The 18,570-nt window shown below is 38.7% G+C and overlaps 1 protein-coding gene across 1 annotated transcript in view; it reads right to left on the reverse strand.

Annotated features, from left to right (window-relative positions):
* Window positions 1–17,636, reverse strand: part of commd10 (COMM domain containing 10) — a 67,301-nt gene extending 49,665 nt beyond the window's left edge. Inside the window, exons 1-5 of the mRNA XM_085425936.1 lie at window positions 17,480–17,636; window positions 14,412–14,502; window positions 13,047–13,157; window positions 12,573–12,728; window positions 9,158–9,268 (exon numbers count right to left, since the gene is read on the reverse strand). Of these exons, the coding sequence (XP_085282062.1) occupies window positions 9,158–9,268; window positions 12,573–12,728; window positions 13,047–13,157; window positions 14,412–14,502; window positions 17,480–17,508 (498 nt within the window). The 5' untranslated portion in view covers window positions 17,509–17,636. The remainder of the gene's footprint in view (window positions 1–9,157; window positions 9,269–12,572; window positions 12,729–13,046; window positions 13,158–14,411; window positions 14,503–17,479) is intronic.
* Between the last annotated feature and the right edge of the window lie 934 nt (window positions 17,637–18,570).

Raw genomic sequence — 18,570 nt, forward strand, 5'->3', positions numbered from 1 at the left:
AGACAGCTCGGAAAACAAAAGAACACAGCGACAAATACAATAGAAACCAGAAGAATAAACATCCAAACCTGTTCCTGATGCGACGATATGTCTACATTACTATCAATATCTGGCATTTGAATAAAGCAAAAACAGCCTTTTCATTCTGTATGCCTATAAGATAACTTTCACTGGAATGAATGGATGTGATTTGGCTCTATGCTTCTGCAATCAGTGCGTCTTGTTTAAACTCAAATAGTTCAGCCAAGTAGCAGAGCATCTTCTCAAAAATAAATGCCAAAAAAAATGAAACGATGAACAGAAAAAACACACACGCACATCTGAAAATGGCACTCTTAAGCATTTCCACCAGCTTCTACAAAATGGCCAACAGATTAACAGGGGATTAATGATTACTTCACAAACTGGGTGTAAAACAAAATAGGCTGAATAACCAAAGAGAAATAAAAGCTGATCACAGGAGTGGGAGATGTGAGAATAAAAGGGCGACGTTAAATCAATGAGATTTAAGTGGAAGTTGCAGTTGGATTTGCAGGGTTGACGGTTCGCCTATCTGGGTGTCAAGCATGTACCGTGGGTGTGCTAAACAACATCCAAACATACCCAAATCCCCCAGGCGCCTTTTAAGAGGCGAAAGAATTTGGGAAGGGGATTGGCTGAGGAAAACAGGAGTGGAGGTTGGGGAGAGAGCGGGGTGGACAGGAGAGATATAGAGAGTGTGTAATGGGGAGATCGAATCAATGGGTACCCCCGGAGCAAATAGGAGCCATGACATCATCGTATGGCAAGCAGCAAGGAGTGGGGTGGCGAGAAGTTGGGGGGAGAAAGAGAGAGAGAGAGCGAGAGAGCGAAGGCAGAGACGAGAGGACCCACAGTCACCCATTCTGCATCTCGGGGCCCATCCACTAGAATGGATAAGAGCTGAACAATGCACTCTGAATGAATGGGATCCCAAATCCCAGAGGAGAAAAACAAATCACCAGTGGGAAAGTGGAAGGGCGAGGGAGAGATGGAGAACGAGACAGAGAGAGATGGAGAGAGAAAGGGAGACCCTTAAAAAGATGTGCACACAAAGCAACAAAGCATCTTGGGACATGTAGAGCAAGGCAAGTAGAGACTGAGACAAAGCTGCTTTTGTCCTTCCCGGCTGGTGGGTGGCTTGGTGTGAAGGATTTGAACGTGGTACCATTTACATCAAAGCTCTCAAATATATTGATTGGGCCATGTAATCCCTCAAATGGAAAAATGAAAAGGTTGGATCTACACCGGATGAGTTGTTTTTTGGGTCTACATGACGACAGCATGTGGGAGGCAAGAATGAGGCCTTACGTAACTTGTCAGGAGGACTTTGAATTGCGTTCAAAGTTTGCCCGGCATCTTCGTGATGCCGGTTTGACAGAGACACGTGAGGCAAGCAGGGATGTTCAGGGAGGCTCTGATCACAGCACCTCCTCGCAGAAGTCAAAAAGGGATGTTTAATCACATCACACAGTGTTAATAAATAAAGTCACAGCCTTCACCGAGAGGGCTCAAAACGTGTGCCGAGTGTGTATTGTTGTGTGCTTTCGAGCACAGAGCTTTCATTCCTCCGTCATTACAGCACCGGTGCTATATGCCAAAACAGAGAAAATAAATTAGAATCACACAACAAAAAAACTCTTTCATGTTGGATGCCTTGATAAGAAAAACAAGCAGGTTTCCACAAACTACATTTAGTTGTCTTATAGTTTGGAGCTAGCTAGGGACAACTTGACACACACAAAAAAATAATAATACAAATTTATGAGATTCACTCATAAAAAAATCACAAATAAAAGATAGGAGAGAAAAAAAAGTAGGTCGTGAAATTTATTTGGGGATCGATAAAAAGGAAAAGTGCTGAAAGCGTGGACTGGAGTAAAACTATGCAAATTTGGAAGAATCAGACAGAATAAGACCCAGAAATGTGAATCAGGAATCAGAAATATGCTCTTTCTGAAAAGAAGCACTTGCCTAGGAATGAGCACAATTAACAGCAAGCTTATTTGATGCTTAGAAACACTCTGCCTACGAGAAAGAAGCCGCTCTTCCGAGTCCAAATTTTATTGAGAGCTGTTTAAACTACCACAGCATCATCCACCATCCTTCAGGAACAGTGACGCAAAACAAGCTCAATTGTTCCCTTTCCAGACGCTACAACAAGTGGACTGTTGACTGTTTTACTTTGGTTACAGTTTTGTGTTATACTATAGTGATCTGTTTGTACTCTGTGACATTTAAGAAGCAGGTGAGTACAGTTAAAATGACAGATGCATTTAAACATGATTTATATAGCAAAAAGCTGAGATTGTGAGGTCTAAAGCGAGCCCAGACATTGAAATCAGGACCAGAGGAGACACTTGTTAATAAAAATGTAATCTGTTAGTGGACTGAAATTACCAGGAGTGAAATACTGTATCTCTATGAGATCAGAGGTGCTGACCCTAATCTCTAACCTCTGAACTTCTTTTAATTAAGAAAGTATTTTCTCTACACTTACTCTAGCTACATTTTTCAATCAATTAATTGATTAGTCTACAAACTGTCAGAAACTGTGATAAATCCTTGTTTTCTGAAGCCCACAGTAAAATTCTCAAATTGCTCCTTTTATCAAACTAAACATCTGTTAAAGTTAAACGATAAAAAACAGCAAACATTTACATTTGAGAAGCCAGATATAGCAAATATTTGCCATTTTCAATTTATAATTACAAATTACAAAACCCCCCAAAACAAATTCCTATTATCTCAGGTGACAGACACTTAGAGAAGATCCTCCTCTAGTTTGAGCTTCTCCTCTTCTCTCCTTCATGTGTATATATTCCCTCTTATTTATAATGGGGAGGACATCGCTAGGTTTGTTAAAACTGTTTGAGTTTAAAGAAACATTTTATTTTTATCGTTAAAAGTTTTTTAGAGTGAGGAGGCTCTAAGGCCAGCAGGGTGTTGTATCAACCAGTCACTTGAGCCCCATAGTGAAATGAAAAACAACAAGACTGAATGAAACAAGTACTTGGGTGGCGTCCAGTGGAAACTCCAGCTCTAGGGGAAAAGCTATTCCCGCTTACAAGTTTTTGATTGAATAGGCCATAGGAAGAACATAAGAAAAATCTGTTGGGAAAAGTCTGGGATTTGTCTCAAAGCTGCATTTAGTACATTTTTTCCCCTTTGAGGCTTAAAAACTCAGAAGAGCTTTGCTTTATCAATTCTCATCAAGTCTGTCTGAAGCTATCAAGCAAAGATATCCTTTGAAGTCAGAGCCAGCATGTAGAGGGTACATTAGCTCACTAGCTCTTACCCCGTGCTTTTGCAGCCTAGCATGTGCACAATAAATATTAAAATCGACAGAGTCTGTCAAGTCAAGTCAAGTCAAGTTTATTTATAGAGCACATTTAAAAACAACCAAGGCTGACCAAAGTGCTGTACAGTAAATACAGATAAAAATACAATAGAACACAATTTCGTAATAACACCTCGCTGATAAAAATAAAATAAAAATATATAAAACAAATAAATTAAACCTTTCTAAAAGCCAATGAAAAGAGGTGAGTTTTAAGAGCGGTTTTAAAAGTTTCTAGGCTTTTGGAGAGTCTGACGTGAGGAGGTAAACTGTTCCACAGTCTGGGTGCAGCCACAGCAAACGCCCTCTCTCCCTTTGTCTTTAATTTATTAGTCTGCCTTGCAAGTGGATGTTCCGTATTATAATTTTCACCCTAGCCTTTGGTCAGCAGGGCAGTGGCTCATCCTAACGCCAAAAGATAGAGACAGACACCAAGAGCGGTAAAAGATTTTAATTTTAAGACATCAGAATTTCCGTTTTATGAATCTATGTTTAGAAAACAAAGTTAAGCATCCAAAGGTTTTTTAAATGAATCAGTCTATCTTAAGGTGGTCGCAAGTAGCACCACTAAAAGGGGTCAAAAGGCTGATTTGTAATATTGTTTTACAAGCTAACAAAAATTTTAAACAAATGCAGGCTGTGCCCACTTGAGTATAGCCACTTGTACTTTCCTCCATGGAATATCTGTCTTTTCATCGAATTATTTATCCGAGCCTTTCAAAACAGAAAAAGATCCAGTGTGCTCCTTTAAATGAGTGAGTGGATATTACATCCTTAGCAGTGCTTAAAGCCTCCTCAAAAAGCCTCCATCAGAAGTGGGTTTTCTCTCTGTCCTATTCCCAAAGCGTTGTGCCGCACAAATTAATAGTGCAACTGATTGACGTGTTTACACTAAGCTGCTTATTCTGTGGCCAAATATTTTGAGTATGACTAATGGCCCTGCAAATGCTTACCTTACATCATATGCTTAAAAGGATCGTTTGATACTGTGTCTTTATTTTTTTTTTGTCTCATACATATACTTTAGAAATTATGGCTGCCAATACAAAACATGCCCAAAATTTCAAATAATGAAGTTGGAATATGTACAAATAATTCTTGTGCTCTAAAAACTCAGGCTTCACTCTGGTCTAAACACTGAGATTCAGACAATCTTTCTTCTATACGATGTCAAACACAGTTCCTAAATATGATCACAGTCATGGCACAATGAAGGTACACTATCTGTCAATTTAAATGTTTTATACAGGGCATAAGTTTTAAAAAATCTACTCGTATTGGTCTAAAAATTAATTCAGGGGCAGGGATAGCTCAGTAGGTAAAGTGGTCGCCCCATGATCGGAAGGTCGGCGGTTCGAATCCACTTAACGGCTACCCTGAGGTACCCCTGAGCAAGGTACCGTCCCTACACACTGCTCCCCGGGCGCCTGCTTAGTGGGCTGCGCACTGCTTCACTGAGTGAATGGGTCAAATGCAGAGAAAAACAAGTAATTTCCCCATGGGGATCAATAAAGTATCCATTATTATTATTATTATTAGGTCAGATCAACAACATATGGCACATAACATCACATAAAGCCATTATTTATTTAGTGTGATTAAACAAACCCCGAGATTAAACAAAACCAGCTTCAGCAGAAATAACCTGAATTGTTTGCTGTGTAACTTTATTAGTCGTTCAATCATTGTGAAGGAATTTTGGCGCGCTCTTTTTTACAGCTTCAGTTTATTGAGGTCATTTGTTTCCCCACAGCTCTCTTAAGGTCCTGGCACAGCACTTAAGTCAGGATGAGGTCTTGACTTTGACCGGACAACTGCAACACCTTGACTATTTCGTTTTTCAGCCATTCTGTTGCCGGTATGCTTGGCATGATTGTCTTGTACCAAAACAAAATATTGCCTAGCTTCAGCTGTCGGACAGATGGCCTCACATTATACAGAGGAGTTCATGGTCGACTCAGTGACTATGAGGTTGCTGTGGCTGCAGAACAAACTAAAATCGTCACACCTCCAACACCATGCTTGACAACTACTTGATTTAATAAACAGTACATGACTGCTACTTACCCTCATAACTCCTGTGAAAGCATTAACTTTACTTAGTTTTTCACACTGTCTGGTTTGCGTTCAAATCCTTTGCTTTTGAGAGGCAGCCAGTGTTTCCGCACCTCAGAGATAAATAAGATAAATAAAGATGTGAATAATGCAGAGTTCCTGCAGTTTAGTTCAAGAATAATTCACTTTAATGTTTTACTTTCAGCGCCCTTTTTATCTTTGCCTTTCTTTTATCTATTATTGAAATATTCTCCTCTTGCATGTTTGCTTTCTGTGAGCTGTGTCTTTTTACAAATTCAATAATCACAGAAAAATAATGATATCTTGTTAAATACTTTGTGGCCCAGTCATGGTGTGATCATGAAAACATATGGCTAAAAAAAGATCTCACTTCCTCAAGTTTTCAACACTGGTTTGTTGGCATGTTGGTTTGTTGTACTAGAGATGCAAATACATAAATTTATGAAACTAAGAATCTTGGTTTTTTTTGTCAATTTCTTTCATTCATAACCTACCGGCATATTTGAAGATTTTCAAAAAGTTTTGCACTGAAGGATAAAGTCAGTAACTTGGAGAATGAAAGGGAGATGTCCATTTGGTTCTACAAACTCAAGCAGTCCAGTATGCATACAGCAGATGCTGGGTAGAAAGCCAGTATCTGTTTTACACATCATTATTTCTCTAAAGGCAAAAGTCTCACAAACAACACACCTCTGACATAAAATGGAAAAAACTATGCATTTATATCTCAAGGTCTATGCAGCTGGAAATGTTTAATCGGGTTATCTGCAGTCTAGCTAGCATGCCAACAAAAACCTTCTCGAAATACAGATAAAAGCAGACATTCCTGTTTCTCAGAAGCTCAGAAACACTTCCTGTTGGAAAGTCGCATGCCATACACACGACTATTAAGAGGACTTCACATAGCCTAATGCAAACTGCATAAAAAATTTCAGCAAATTCTCACTCTCATCTTTCAGTTGCCGTTCTCGAGTTTTCTTTGTAGTCTTTTCTCTATTGTTTGTCCTTGCTATCACCTTCTGCTGCATCCTAATCTTCTCCCTTCCATCATCTGCTCGCATCAAGTTTTCCCCCAAACTTTTCTTTCCTTTTGACAGCAGATCAATCAAGTCATTTTTCTGTCTCAGCCCCCTCCCCACTGGGATAACAATGCAACAGGTCTTGCGTCATACCTTCACTGAACGAGGCCAATCTCACCGGTCCTTATGAGGGTAAACTAGAGCTCTCACTCCTGAAATATTAAGGAGTGCATGAGAAGACATTTATGCCTTGTGCCGATGTACTGCAGTGCTTCCTCGGTTTTCATATCTGAAACAGCAACTTTTCACCAAACCCGATACAAATTCAGTTATGAGGAAAATATCATCTCACATGGGTGAGGTCACACAATTATTGAAACAGAAACTATAATCCATAAATTCCGTGTTGGTCCACACACTTTAGAGACAGAGGGTGTTATGAAGATCTTCCCCTGATATTATATACTTCAATAAAACACAGAAACAAATATAAAAATCCACTCCACTCACTTTTAATTTCAAGTATGCCATCTAACATCTTATCCACTCTACTGCAGATACACTGTACATCACATATAGTTTGGAGAATGAGATGTGAAGCCCCCTGGCAGTCCTCCTCCTCAGGAAGAGTGCTAATGAAGTAGGAGGCCAGTCGGATGAGAGAGTCTTACTCTCCACTTAGGTTCCAAGCAATCAATAAAACACAAAGTGCCACTGTTGCCATCCCCTTACACATCTTTTGCTTTCTGTTCTTGATCCCAATTTTCTTCAGTATTTCTATCCTCTTTAATTGTTTTACTTGTTTTCACTCCCTCTCTCACCTTTATATTTCAATATTTCTGTCCTTGTCACCTCTTAATTCTCTGCTTTCTTCCATTTGCTGTTTTCCCTTCCCCTCGCCATTAGACAGCCAGCAGTGACGATGCTATAAATCTGTGCTGTAATTAGTATGACACTTGCAGCAGAATTTCATTTCTATTCACAACTAATTTACTTCTCTGTCATTGCAGTGTTTTGACATCTCAAAAGTTTTACTGAGGGATTCTCAGAGTTTGGAAGCAAACAAACTTACTGTCAAGAAACTCTAATCAGAAAGCACCAATGGAAATTTAAAAGAAAAGTGCACGCTCAAAGTACCTTAATACAAACTTAAACGAGGAATCTTATCCATCTCAGACACTTCACTGCCCCTGAGGGCTGCTTACCAAACTGTGAGGCAACAGTGCCCCCTGTAGGTCAACGGTGAACGTGCACCTCAATGATGTTCAGTGAAGTTACACTTTTAACCAGCCTTGTTTTAGCCCCCCAGCTATCTCCTCCCACAAGGGAAATTGTGCAAGTGGATTTAAATAAATTAATACCTCTTCTGCAAAGCCTAGGGAGAACACAGAAGAAAACCACAAAAAAATTAAATAACGTACCGCTGTTGCATTCACAAAGATAAAGCAAAACACATATTTTTTTCTGGCTAACGCCTATAGGGCCGCATTTAAGATGACAGCAATTTGAATATGTCATGCCTAATTCTACGTTCAGACTGAGCCGACATTCTCTAGGGTCTGAATACAAAGCAGTGTGCGAGAAAGACACTTGACTAGTCAGCTGGAACACCACTATCCAGGCTGTGGGGATAATCAGTCTCACCATTCTGAGACAAAAACTGCTTTACAAGAAACCGTTCAAGTGCCCAAAGACCAAAAATCAATTTTTAGTATCTGTGCCAACAAACAAAAGTCGTGTGCACCACTCATAGTCGGCAGAATACATTTCAAGTATTTCTCAAAAAAAAATAAAATAAAATAAAATCAACAACATTTCACTAAGTATGTGTTCATGTTTGAGGCTGAGCTTGTTAGGAGAATTAAATCATTAAGACTCAAGAAAATGTTTCAATTAAATCTCAAACTTCAAAGGTTGAAAATCATTTAATGTTAAAAAGACACTGTCTTTTGAGTTCTGATTGCTTCCACTACAGCTACAGAGCTCTACCTCTCCCAGTGGAAAAAGAATAAATGAGTGAGGGAGGCTCATGAGGTCTCAGTTATCAGAGTAAGTACATGGTTTTAGCTAATTGGGATCCAAACAAACTCTGAATAAAAATAAATAGAAACAGGAAAATGCTTTGATAGAAAACAAAAAGTCAAAACAATATGTAGCTCATGCTTCTTGGAGTTTTCCTTTAGAAGAGAAAATATTTAAGGTTAATTAGATTTCTGCTTAATTATTTGTCCTACTATTTGTGGGTAAAACTTGCCTATTAAGAATCTTAATGAAGAAACTCACTAGTGACCTCAATAAGGCAGGCGCCGAGACTAAATCATATTCCACCAGAGCTTAGATGCTGGGCATTCAAACAATTCAGTGCTGGTAACAAAACAATGCCCCAACACACTGACCAATTTCAACCACACAATAAGTCTCTCAAGAGAACAAAAGGACCCACGAGGTTTCTGATAACAAGCTCCCTGATCTCTGATCCATACACTACAGTTACCCTGGAGCTAGATGCAAGTCTACCTCTGGGTCAAGACAGAGACCAGAGGGATTAGCAAAAGAACAGAGAAAGACTGATGGTGCCTCTTAATTGACATTTACAAAGAACAGCTCTGTGATCAAAGTGCACAATAAGTCTTGGAGCAAATAGGATGTTTACAATAGATAAGTAAAGCTATAAGAAAAGCAGACTGTCTGTATGTGTCCATACCTCAGAGTCTTCACCCTGGAGCCCCAGCTGGAGGACAGCACTGGGAGACTTCAGTCTGGCATGGCTGGACTGAGCCATCTGCAGGTTCAACTGCCAGCCAACATACTCCAGCTGAAACACACAAACAGAGTTTTAGAATTAACATAACCGTAAAAATAAAGCCTCACACTTCAGCCTCAGGCAGCTTTTCAAAGACTTAAAAAAGTGTTTTTCCCATAAAATAATTGCTATTTTATTATTACTTCTGCCTCATCCTCATTATCTTGGTACTTTTGACCTGATTTTTTTATTATCCTTCATTTCCTTCTCATTGTTTTTCCCTCTTTTTTTTTTTTACTGTTTTATGTTTCCAAAGCACTTATTAGTCAAATTAATCAGCATTGCACTTTTTTTTCCAAAGTAGTTATTACTAATTTTGTCACGGACCCAGTTCCAGGGATTCGGGGTCCGTGAGCAGTGTGGACTACTATTGTAGTTATTATTATTATTATTATTATTATTATCATTATTGTGGTTGTTGTTATTATGGTTGTGTCTGCTGTCCTGTTTTTCCGTGTTGGTGTACTGTCAGGTGTTTAGGGGTGTGTGCTTGTGTATGTGAGGGTGCGGTCGTGGCAGGCACTTTTAGGCCTGGTGGGTGTGGCCCTGCCAGCTGACCGGTCCCACCCAGGAATCCACACACACCTGGCGCCGATCAAGCCTCGTCAGAGGAGCTTCAAAACAGTGTGGCTGAGAGCTCCTCGACGCTGGATCGTTGAGTGACTTCCCGTCAGTCTTAAGTGTATTGTGCAAGGTTAGTGCAAGTCTACTGTTAGGTTTTGTACTCACGGCTGCCTTTGGTATGCGTGTTTCCTCAGGAGGAATTGTGGCGACCAGGAGGCAGCACACGGAGAGTACACAGGGAACGGAGACAGAGCACGGAGCACGGGATAAAGGAGAAGACACGGAACGGGAGTTGGGATCGCACGGGGGGATTTATTGTTGTTCGGATTGTCACCACTGTAAATAAACACTGTTGCACTGTAGAGTCCTGCATTTTGGGTCCTCCTTTCCCCACATCCCCACGGTCTGCCAGCGAGACCGTGACAAATTTAGACTTTTCAATATTTCATCTGTTCGTGTTAACATTTTGCCATATTGCTTTGTTACAAGGACAAAGGAAAACTGCTATTTGCTGCATGGCCACATTTGTGTAGACTTTTACTTTATCCCTTCATCCAAACTTTTCTCCAACAAAAGTGAAAAAAAAGACGGTCTGCGTGATGTGATGTGAACTTGTAAAACTTGCAGCGTCTCCTTATACCAACCTCACCAATTCCCCCACCTGCTTGGCTGATTTAATGACAGACACTTCACCAGTCAGCTGAAGCAGTGTGATAGATTAGCAGCGGTGAGTCAAGGCGGGGCAGTTAAGTGTTTTATGATGCAGGGAGAGGCCATAATAATAAACCATGTGTGACTTATTGGTTGTGGATGCATCACAGCACAGGTGTGAGGTGGGGAAGGACTGAAATACGTTTATTTATACTGCAGAAACATTCAAATTAGCAGGAATAAACATTACAACTCTGCGGTCGTTGGTCTTTAAGTTTCTTTACATGTAAAGGAATAAATCTGAATACATTTAATAAACACCTGCATATTTTATTATCTTGCATAAGATCGGTCAAAATAAATGAGCATTCTAATAGTACATTACATAGGCATTGCTTTCTAACACATTTCTGCTTTTTCTGCTTGATCGTCGGTCAGTTTGCTCATTTTTAGATAAAAAAAACAGGGAATGAAAGGAACTGTCCCAACAACCTCACATGAAGGAAAAATTCTTAATTCTTAATTAAAACAGCAAATAGCCCATTCAATCACACAACAGCCAGTAGCAAGCATAGAGATTAACTTGAGGTCCTGTTCCCACATGTGTGACATTTATATTATTTTGGTATTTAGTTCTCACAACTATTTAGATCGCTGGGGTGATGCGGTCTGTGATTATTTGTAAGACCGTTGCTCGTTTCTGCTGTGCATTCAAAAAACTATTTACTTAATTTGTCAATCATGACACACACACACGTATATTTGACACGAGCACTGAGCTTACAGCTACATCTCGCAGTTATTTTCCTTATTGATTCATCTGCTGATTGTTTTGTCGTTTGCTCTGTAAAATGCCAGAACACAGTGGAAAATGTCATTTATAATTGCCCAAGATGGGATCTTCAAATGTCAGCTTTTTGTCCAACCAACCAAAGATATTGCATTTACAATTGTGATATTATCAGTGAAGAAAAAAAAGAACCAAGTCCTGATATTCCAGAGGCTGAACTCTACAAATTCTTTGATACGCGCAATTAATTGCTTAATCAAAAGCGATGCCAGTTACCGTTCAGTTGGTTGACTAATACTTGTAGCTTTATTTTTCACACCCAGTTTTGATATTGAGCAAGAAATAAGAAATTTATGGCTTTATGTTCAATGAGCATGTGGCAGAAATGACAAGATGCCTGCTGAATAGAAATGGTGTGTATGAATATGAGACTCAATTTAATCTCAAATGTGCATGTGAGACAAAACATATTAATTTAATTATTACAGTATTAGTATAATTACGACTCTATTCTCAAGGATCAATAGCTGTCACATCCTTCCATGTATAAATTCATTAGGGAGCGAGGGGAAGATTTGCCAGACACGAGCAGGTGAGACATATAAATGTCTGACAACAGCAACGGCCCCAGCATAATGTGACTGATGTGTACATGCTGAGTATTTATTCTGCGTTTGATCTTAATTCCCTCGTCTCTGAAAGGAATGCTGTTTGAAGTGTCGCTCTTTAATCAAGTTATAGAGCGAAACAAGTTTAGAAATTAATGAAACAACTTGTGTGAGCTTTGAAAGAAGTCTTTGTTATCCATATGGCTGGAAAGAATTCACACAAAAGCAGGTCAGTCTTAATGTGGACAGTCTGATGCTTATTTTCAATTCAGTATCACATTATGAATTCAATAGAACTCGGCTCGCGATGAAAATAAAATAGAACGGGCGGCTTTGGGTTTTAAAGACGTTATAGCAGGTGTAGTCAAAGTTCAGGTATATCAACACTAATAATGTTCCCAAAAGAATATTACACTGTGTACAGTGTTGCTTGCTTTTACTGTTCCTCCACAGACTTACTGCAACTGAAATTTCTCATTTACACCAGCACAGGCACAACTGGTGCATGAATGACAAGAATAACTGGTTTACAAGCACTGTAAACAAGCAATGTAGTTTCTGCATCAGTGGTAAAACTCTTGTTTGGATATATTGTTTGTAAAACATAAATAACAAACTGTAAAGGGTTTGCTGTGTATATTCTGCTAAATAAAAATAAGCAGTCTGATGCTAACGAGGACAAAAAAAAAACCTTAGACTGTACCTTCTTCGGGGCAAACAAATTACATTTCAGTTTCTCCACCAGTTCGGGTCCAGTAGTTGCCCAGGTCTGAGAGAACACCTCAGCCTTCTCTGGGGTTAGATGGACCATCTCCAGCTGTTGTTGCAAAGAGGCTGGCTTTACATTATGATACACTGCCTAGTAAAGGTGATGAGAGAAGAGGACAGGATGTGTTAATCAGCATCAAATGTATTCATTTATATCGGGTTATTGTGCAGTTACAGTTATAAAAGAACAATCCATTTAATCTAATACCAAACACAACATTGGAAATACAACTACTCGCAACACAACAGTGACCCCAGGTGGAGAAATAGGCTCACTGTGTGATTCAAAAGCTACAGTACACACTCCATGCCAATCTCCTCATATTAAGATATTTAGAAAATATGCAAAATGTGCATCATTTGAGTCACTTTTTATGTGCACTGCAGGAAAAACAATGTGACCACTCACTTGCTCTAATATAAAGGCAGAAGTTTCCAAGACTAGGTTGAGAGCATTTTTATCCAATGAGAGAGCAGCCTGGAGTTTTTCCTCCTCTTCCTCACTGAACGTCCGCTCTCCCTGTGTAGAAAAAAATCCAATGTAATGTAAAAGCGTCCTGAAATAATAACTAAATATATGAACGAAAAGACACTGTCTGCTTGACAATCAAAACATTTTCAGAATAAGCTTTAAAACACAGTATGTGGGTGTCAGTGTTAATCTGACAAGTCTGACAACAACAAAGGTTTTCCTTGAAAGGAGCTTATATTCATAAGCAACATACAGTATTAATCTCATGTTACTCACACTAATGTTTTGCTGCGCGCAGCTCCTCTGCTGCCACTCGTGAGTGACAGTCAGTTCAGTCAACAAACAGATTTTTATTATAGTTTTATTTTGGATATTTTTAAAGCAAAATGTGGAACATTGCAGTATCACAATTACCAAAGTTAAGTCCTTGTCACTCTGCTTTCTTCAACTTATCCAATTCAGGGTCATATAGCAGCTAAAGCCAATGTCCTATCTCAGTAGTCATAGGGTAAGAAAGGAGGTACATCCTGGATAGGTTGCCAGTTTATCAGGGCTAACATTGAGAGACAGAGAGAAAACCATTCACACCAACGGCCAATTTAGAATTGCCAGCTAACCTAACATGAACATGGCTTTGGAGGAATCCAGAGTACCTGGACATAACCCACAAAGCAAGAACGTCACAGGTTTGAATGCTTCTGAGTTTGCAAGTTCTCTCTGGGCCTGTGAGCCAATGGTGCTAACTACTGTACCACTGTGCCACCAGTTAAGTAAATAAAGCCCCTAATCTTTATTTAATGTGGATGGTAGGTCATGGATAGACTGAGGCTTGTAGCAATTGAAATCAGACATGCAAAAGGTTGAAAAACTGCTACTGTATGAATAAAAAACAAAGCATAAACTAACAAGGAGTTAAAATATTCATTCTAATTTCATAAATATCAACAAAACAATTCATCCGCTAGGCTGAATTGCAGCATAAGAACATTAAATAATATGATCGCCTGTTGATACATGTCAAAATATCTATTTCATTAAATATTATTATTTTAAAAAGTTGCACTGCCTCCTATTAGCACTTCAAAAAAAATAAAGAAACCACGCAAAGAGTCCCTTGAATAAAACATTTAGTTTGACGAGTCAATCTTGTGACAAACCAGAAAGATTTGCAGATCCAGGTCTGCATGTGCATTAATTAGAGTCAAGTGTGAGCGATGCTCCAGTAAGTCTTTATGCATGCACGACAGCTGTGCTGCGAAGCCTCTCATCTTTGGCACAGATAACAGTGTGCAGTCTCCATACCTTCAGATGAAGCTTCTGTATGATGCGGGAGATCAGTCTGGAGAACTTGTTCACATCAATTGCATTGATGAAAGTCACTGCTTCTTTTATGCTGTTTAAGAAAAAAATAAGAGTCACACGTGTTAATGACAATGATGTAGGACATTCTCAGATCTCTTAGTTAAGTTTTATTTATATTGTCTCTGTATTTATATATATATATATATATATATATATATATATATATATATATGTGTGTGTGTGTGTGTGTGTGTGTGTGTGTGTGTGTGTGTGTGTGTGTGTGTGTGTGTGTGTGTGTGTGTGTGTGTGTGTGTATATATATATATATATATATATATATATATAATATTCTGTAACTCTGTAACTTCTGTCGGTGCTGTGCTTTTTTGGAAATCGAATTTCCCAGAGGAACCCACCCGAGGGATTAATAAAGTTCTATCTAATCTAATCTAATCTAAGTATTTGAGTTCAGGGCTCAGCATGAAAGATGGTTCTCTCAGACTGTCATTGAATTTCAAAGGTGCTTCTAACTAAAAACATAAAGTCCTGATGGTTTTGTACCAAAGTAGCAGATCTCACAAGGTAAAAAAGAACATCAGCTGTAGTGTGAAGAGTGCATAGCAGCGTAAAATGAGGCTGTGTACTACAGAGTGAATGTAAAATTCTGGGACAATACTAATAATAATGTGTTTTGATTTTATTGTAATTTATTTCATGTTTTTAAGCCAGACAGATGCATGAATGATTCTTGTAAAAACTGAAATTTAAAGGTCTTTCATTTCTTCATCACTACATTTGAGCATCTAGCTCAAAATTAAAATTACGCACCTACTTCGGTTTACTAGCAACATATCAGTAAAATCACTGGGTACAAAAACAGCATCTTAGAGAGACAGAGACTATCAGAGGTAAAGATTGGCAGAAGTTCACCAATCTCCACAAAGAGAATCTGGAGAAATCTCTGTGCACGAGGGACAATTAAAAACAGGCGTGATTCTGTCATAGAAATCACTGCATGGGCTCAAGAATACGTCTGTGAATGCAGTTCCCATGCCATCCACAAATGCAGATTAAAGCTCTAGCATATAAGAAGAATTCACATGTGAAGATGATCCCGAAATGCTGCTATCTTCTCTGCGCCAAAGCTTAATTCAAATCGACTGAGACAAAATGGAAAACTGCTCTGATGAATCCAGGTTTGAAATTCTTTTTGGAAAAACATGGACGCCACATCATCTGGGCTAAGAAGAAAAGGATCAATGAGCTTGTTATCAGCACTAAGGTCAAATGCCTGCTTCCCTGATGGTATGTGTGTGCATATGTGCACCGGCAACTTGCACATCTGGAATGTCTAAACCCATATATACCTTTCAGTGCTGAAGGGTATATGCTTCCATCCAGATGATGACTTTTTCAAGGAAGGCCTTCTCATATTTCAACATGACAATGGAAAACTGAATACTGCACTTAATACAACAGCACGGCTTTGTAGTAAAAGAGAACTTTCACCAACTGAAAACATCTGGAGCATCATGATTTAGAAAATACGGCAAAAAAGTCTCAGGACTGTTGAGCAGCTAAAATCCCAAAGGTCAAACAACTTGTCTCCTCAGTTGCCAGATGTTTATGTACTGTTGTTATAAGAGACAATACCATGAAATTAACTTTCATGAAATAATGAAAAGTCTTAGTTTACAAATTTGATTTTTTTTTCTGTTATATTATTCCCAGATCATTTCCCATTGTTTTATTTAATACTGCACAATATCCCAGATAGACAGACATCTGTGCATCTATCTATGGTTGAGTGCACTGGCTCCTGGAAGAGATCTATCCTCTTGGGCTACATGGGCTAAAGGTTATCACAGAGTAAAGCCTGATGGAAACGGGAATATTAAGACTGTTACAAATACAGATAATCAATTATTTAAAAATCCAACATGCTGAAATACTGGCTGATATTTTTTTTCATTCAGACCCACTAAACATAAACATATTTCCCTAATTTTTATAGTATGTAGTTATTTATGTACTCGTTTACACTCAGTTTGGCTCATTTGTAGTATTTGTATTTCTTTCCAAAAGGGAAGTTGCAGAGTGCCCTCGGGTGGACCAGTTATGCAACATCAACACTCATAATATGGTTGAAGGGTGTTTCAGCAGTCTCTTCTTTACTCTTTCAATGTTAATTTATTAGTCGTTATAAACTGCGATACTAATAGACAGGCTGCAGATAAACCAGCCAGGCTATGTCCGTTAGAACCATTTTCTCAGCGATCCTGCTTCACAACCAGATTCAAAACCTGCAAGAAAAATACCCCAAACAGCATAGTAGTGACACCACATCCCCTTATTGCAGGATTCAGGGGTTCAGGCCTTTTTGTTTTGTTTAGGGTTTGTTTTTTTAAATCTATCTTGATCGTAAACTGGCCTTTTCTTTCATCAAAAAGTTTAAAAAATATATTTAAATCTCTTGCAGCTATACTACATATAGTAACAGAAAGTCTAAATGGGTAAAAGTTTTTTTATTCAAATCGATTACATGATATGATTTCAACTGTCTTATTAAGTGGTTTAAAGGCGGCCAATACTTCTGCCCAGTTTCAAGTTATAGTAGTTTTGTTTTTTAAGCATAAGTAACTTTAAGTAACTTGTACAGACTTAACTCTAAATATATCCTTGTGGGATTTTACTTAACCCGGCACCCCAGTAGTATTTTTATTCTACAAAGACACTGCTTAAGTGTCATTAAGTCATTGTGCGCATAAGTTCGACCACTGTACCAAAGTATGACTCGTTTACTCCAGCCCACCAACATACTTGCTAATGTTACCATACCAGACTGAGCAAACGTGTAAGGCTAAAATGGAAGAAGGCGCATTTGTGCAATTCAATCTCACCAAAATGTAAAAAATATAAATATAGCTACCCTTTGCTAACATGTATTAATGCAACAAATTACAATATCGACTTTCGGCATGCCTTCGTATGCTACAGGTAGCTCAGGCTTTGCTACAAGATAAAATGTCGTTACATGTAATTTTTTTTTTTTACATGGGGGGTCCCACCTTTGTGTTTCTTTTATAATGGAAGTCATTGTAGTCTGCGTCCTTAAAAATAGTGTTTGAAGAATTGAAAAGCGTCAAAGCCACAGCAGCATCCTCACACTGTTGACATTCCGGCTTCCTGTTGTCACAAGACAAGTCATGTGACCGTCAAAGCTGCGCGGAGATGCGCAGTCACGGCAGAGAGTGGATCCGCGCTGGCTGCTGTTAGCCTGCTGGATGGAGGGAAATCATTTACTTGCATTAAAAAAAAACCGAAAACTTACTGCTGACATTTGTCATCATGTCACTTTCTGCAAAATAAAGTTTCTGTGAGATTTTGTTTTGCGTAAAAACTGCGCACAGTGAATCTCTAGTCACTACGGAATCAGCATTGGACAAATCAGTGCCTGTCCTGCAAGAAAAGCGCTAAGAAAAACAAAACAAAACAAAACAAAAAAAAAAACCGGCAAAAGCACATAAAATGTATTTTATGCTTTATCTGACATTTACCAGAACAAATTTAGGGCTCTGCTGGGTTTTTTTTTTTAAACCTCCCCCTTGCAAATGGACTGTTGTTCTGTTAAAAGCCCAAATACAATCATGATAATACGTCATTTTAGTTTACTGGTTTTAGTTTTCTGTTTAACTTGTTTTTAGGCAATAAAGGCGCGACATACTGGATAAGAAGGTTTTTGGGTGAGTTTTGTATGTTTTTGTCCCAAATTTATTTTAAAGTTAAGATTTGATAACCCAAAAATGTTTTATGAGTTGACTTGACAAAAAGTACAGTGGATCTGAGAATTTGTAATAAATGTTAGGCAGCATATTTATTTTAAACATTTAGTTAAATGTAATGTACCACATACATATTTAGCCAAGTATCAGGGGTGATTTGTAGCAGGAGGAACAAGTGTGAAAGGGAAGGTCTAGATGATAGTGAGACTTCTTGTGATAGATGGTTTGGAGACAGTGGCACTGGCAAAAAGACAGGAGGCCGAGCCAGGAGAAACCGGGATAGGGTGAGACGGAGGCAGATAATCCACCATGGTGACTCCCAACAGGAGCAGCTGACATAAGATCTTTATAAAAATGAAGTAAGCCAAGCACACAGG

This window comes from Rhamphochromis longiceps, linkage group LG12, assembly GCF_057381845.1.
Source record: "Rhamphochromis longiceps isolate RC_006_pf linkage group LG12, R_longiceps_female_GT1.1, whole genome shotgun sequence".
Classification (NCBI taxonomy): domain Eukaryota; kingdom Metazoa; phylum Chordata; class Actinopteri; order Cichliformes; family Cichlidae; genus Rhamphochromis; species Rhamphochromis longiceps.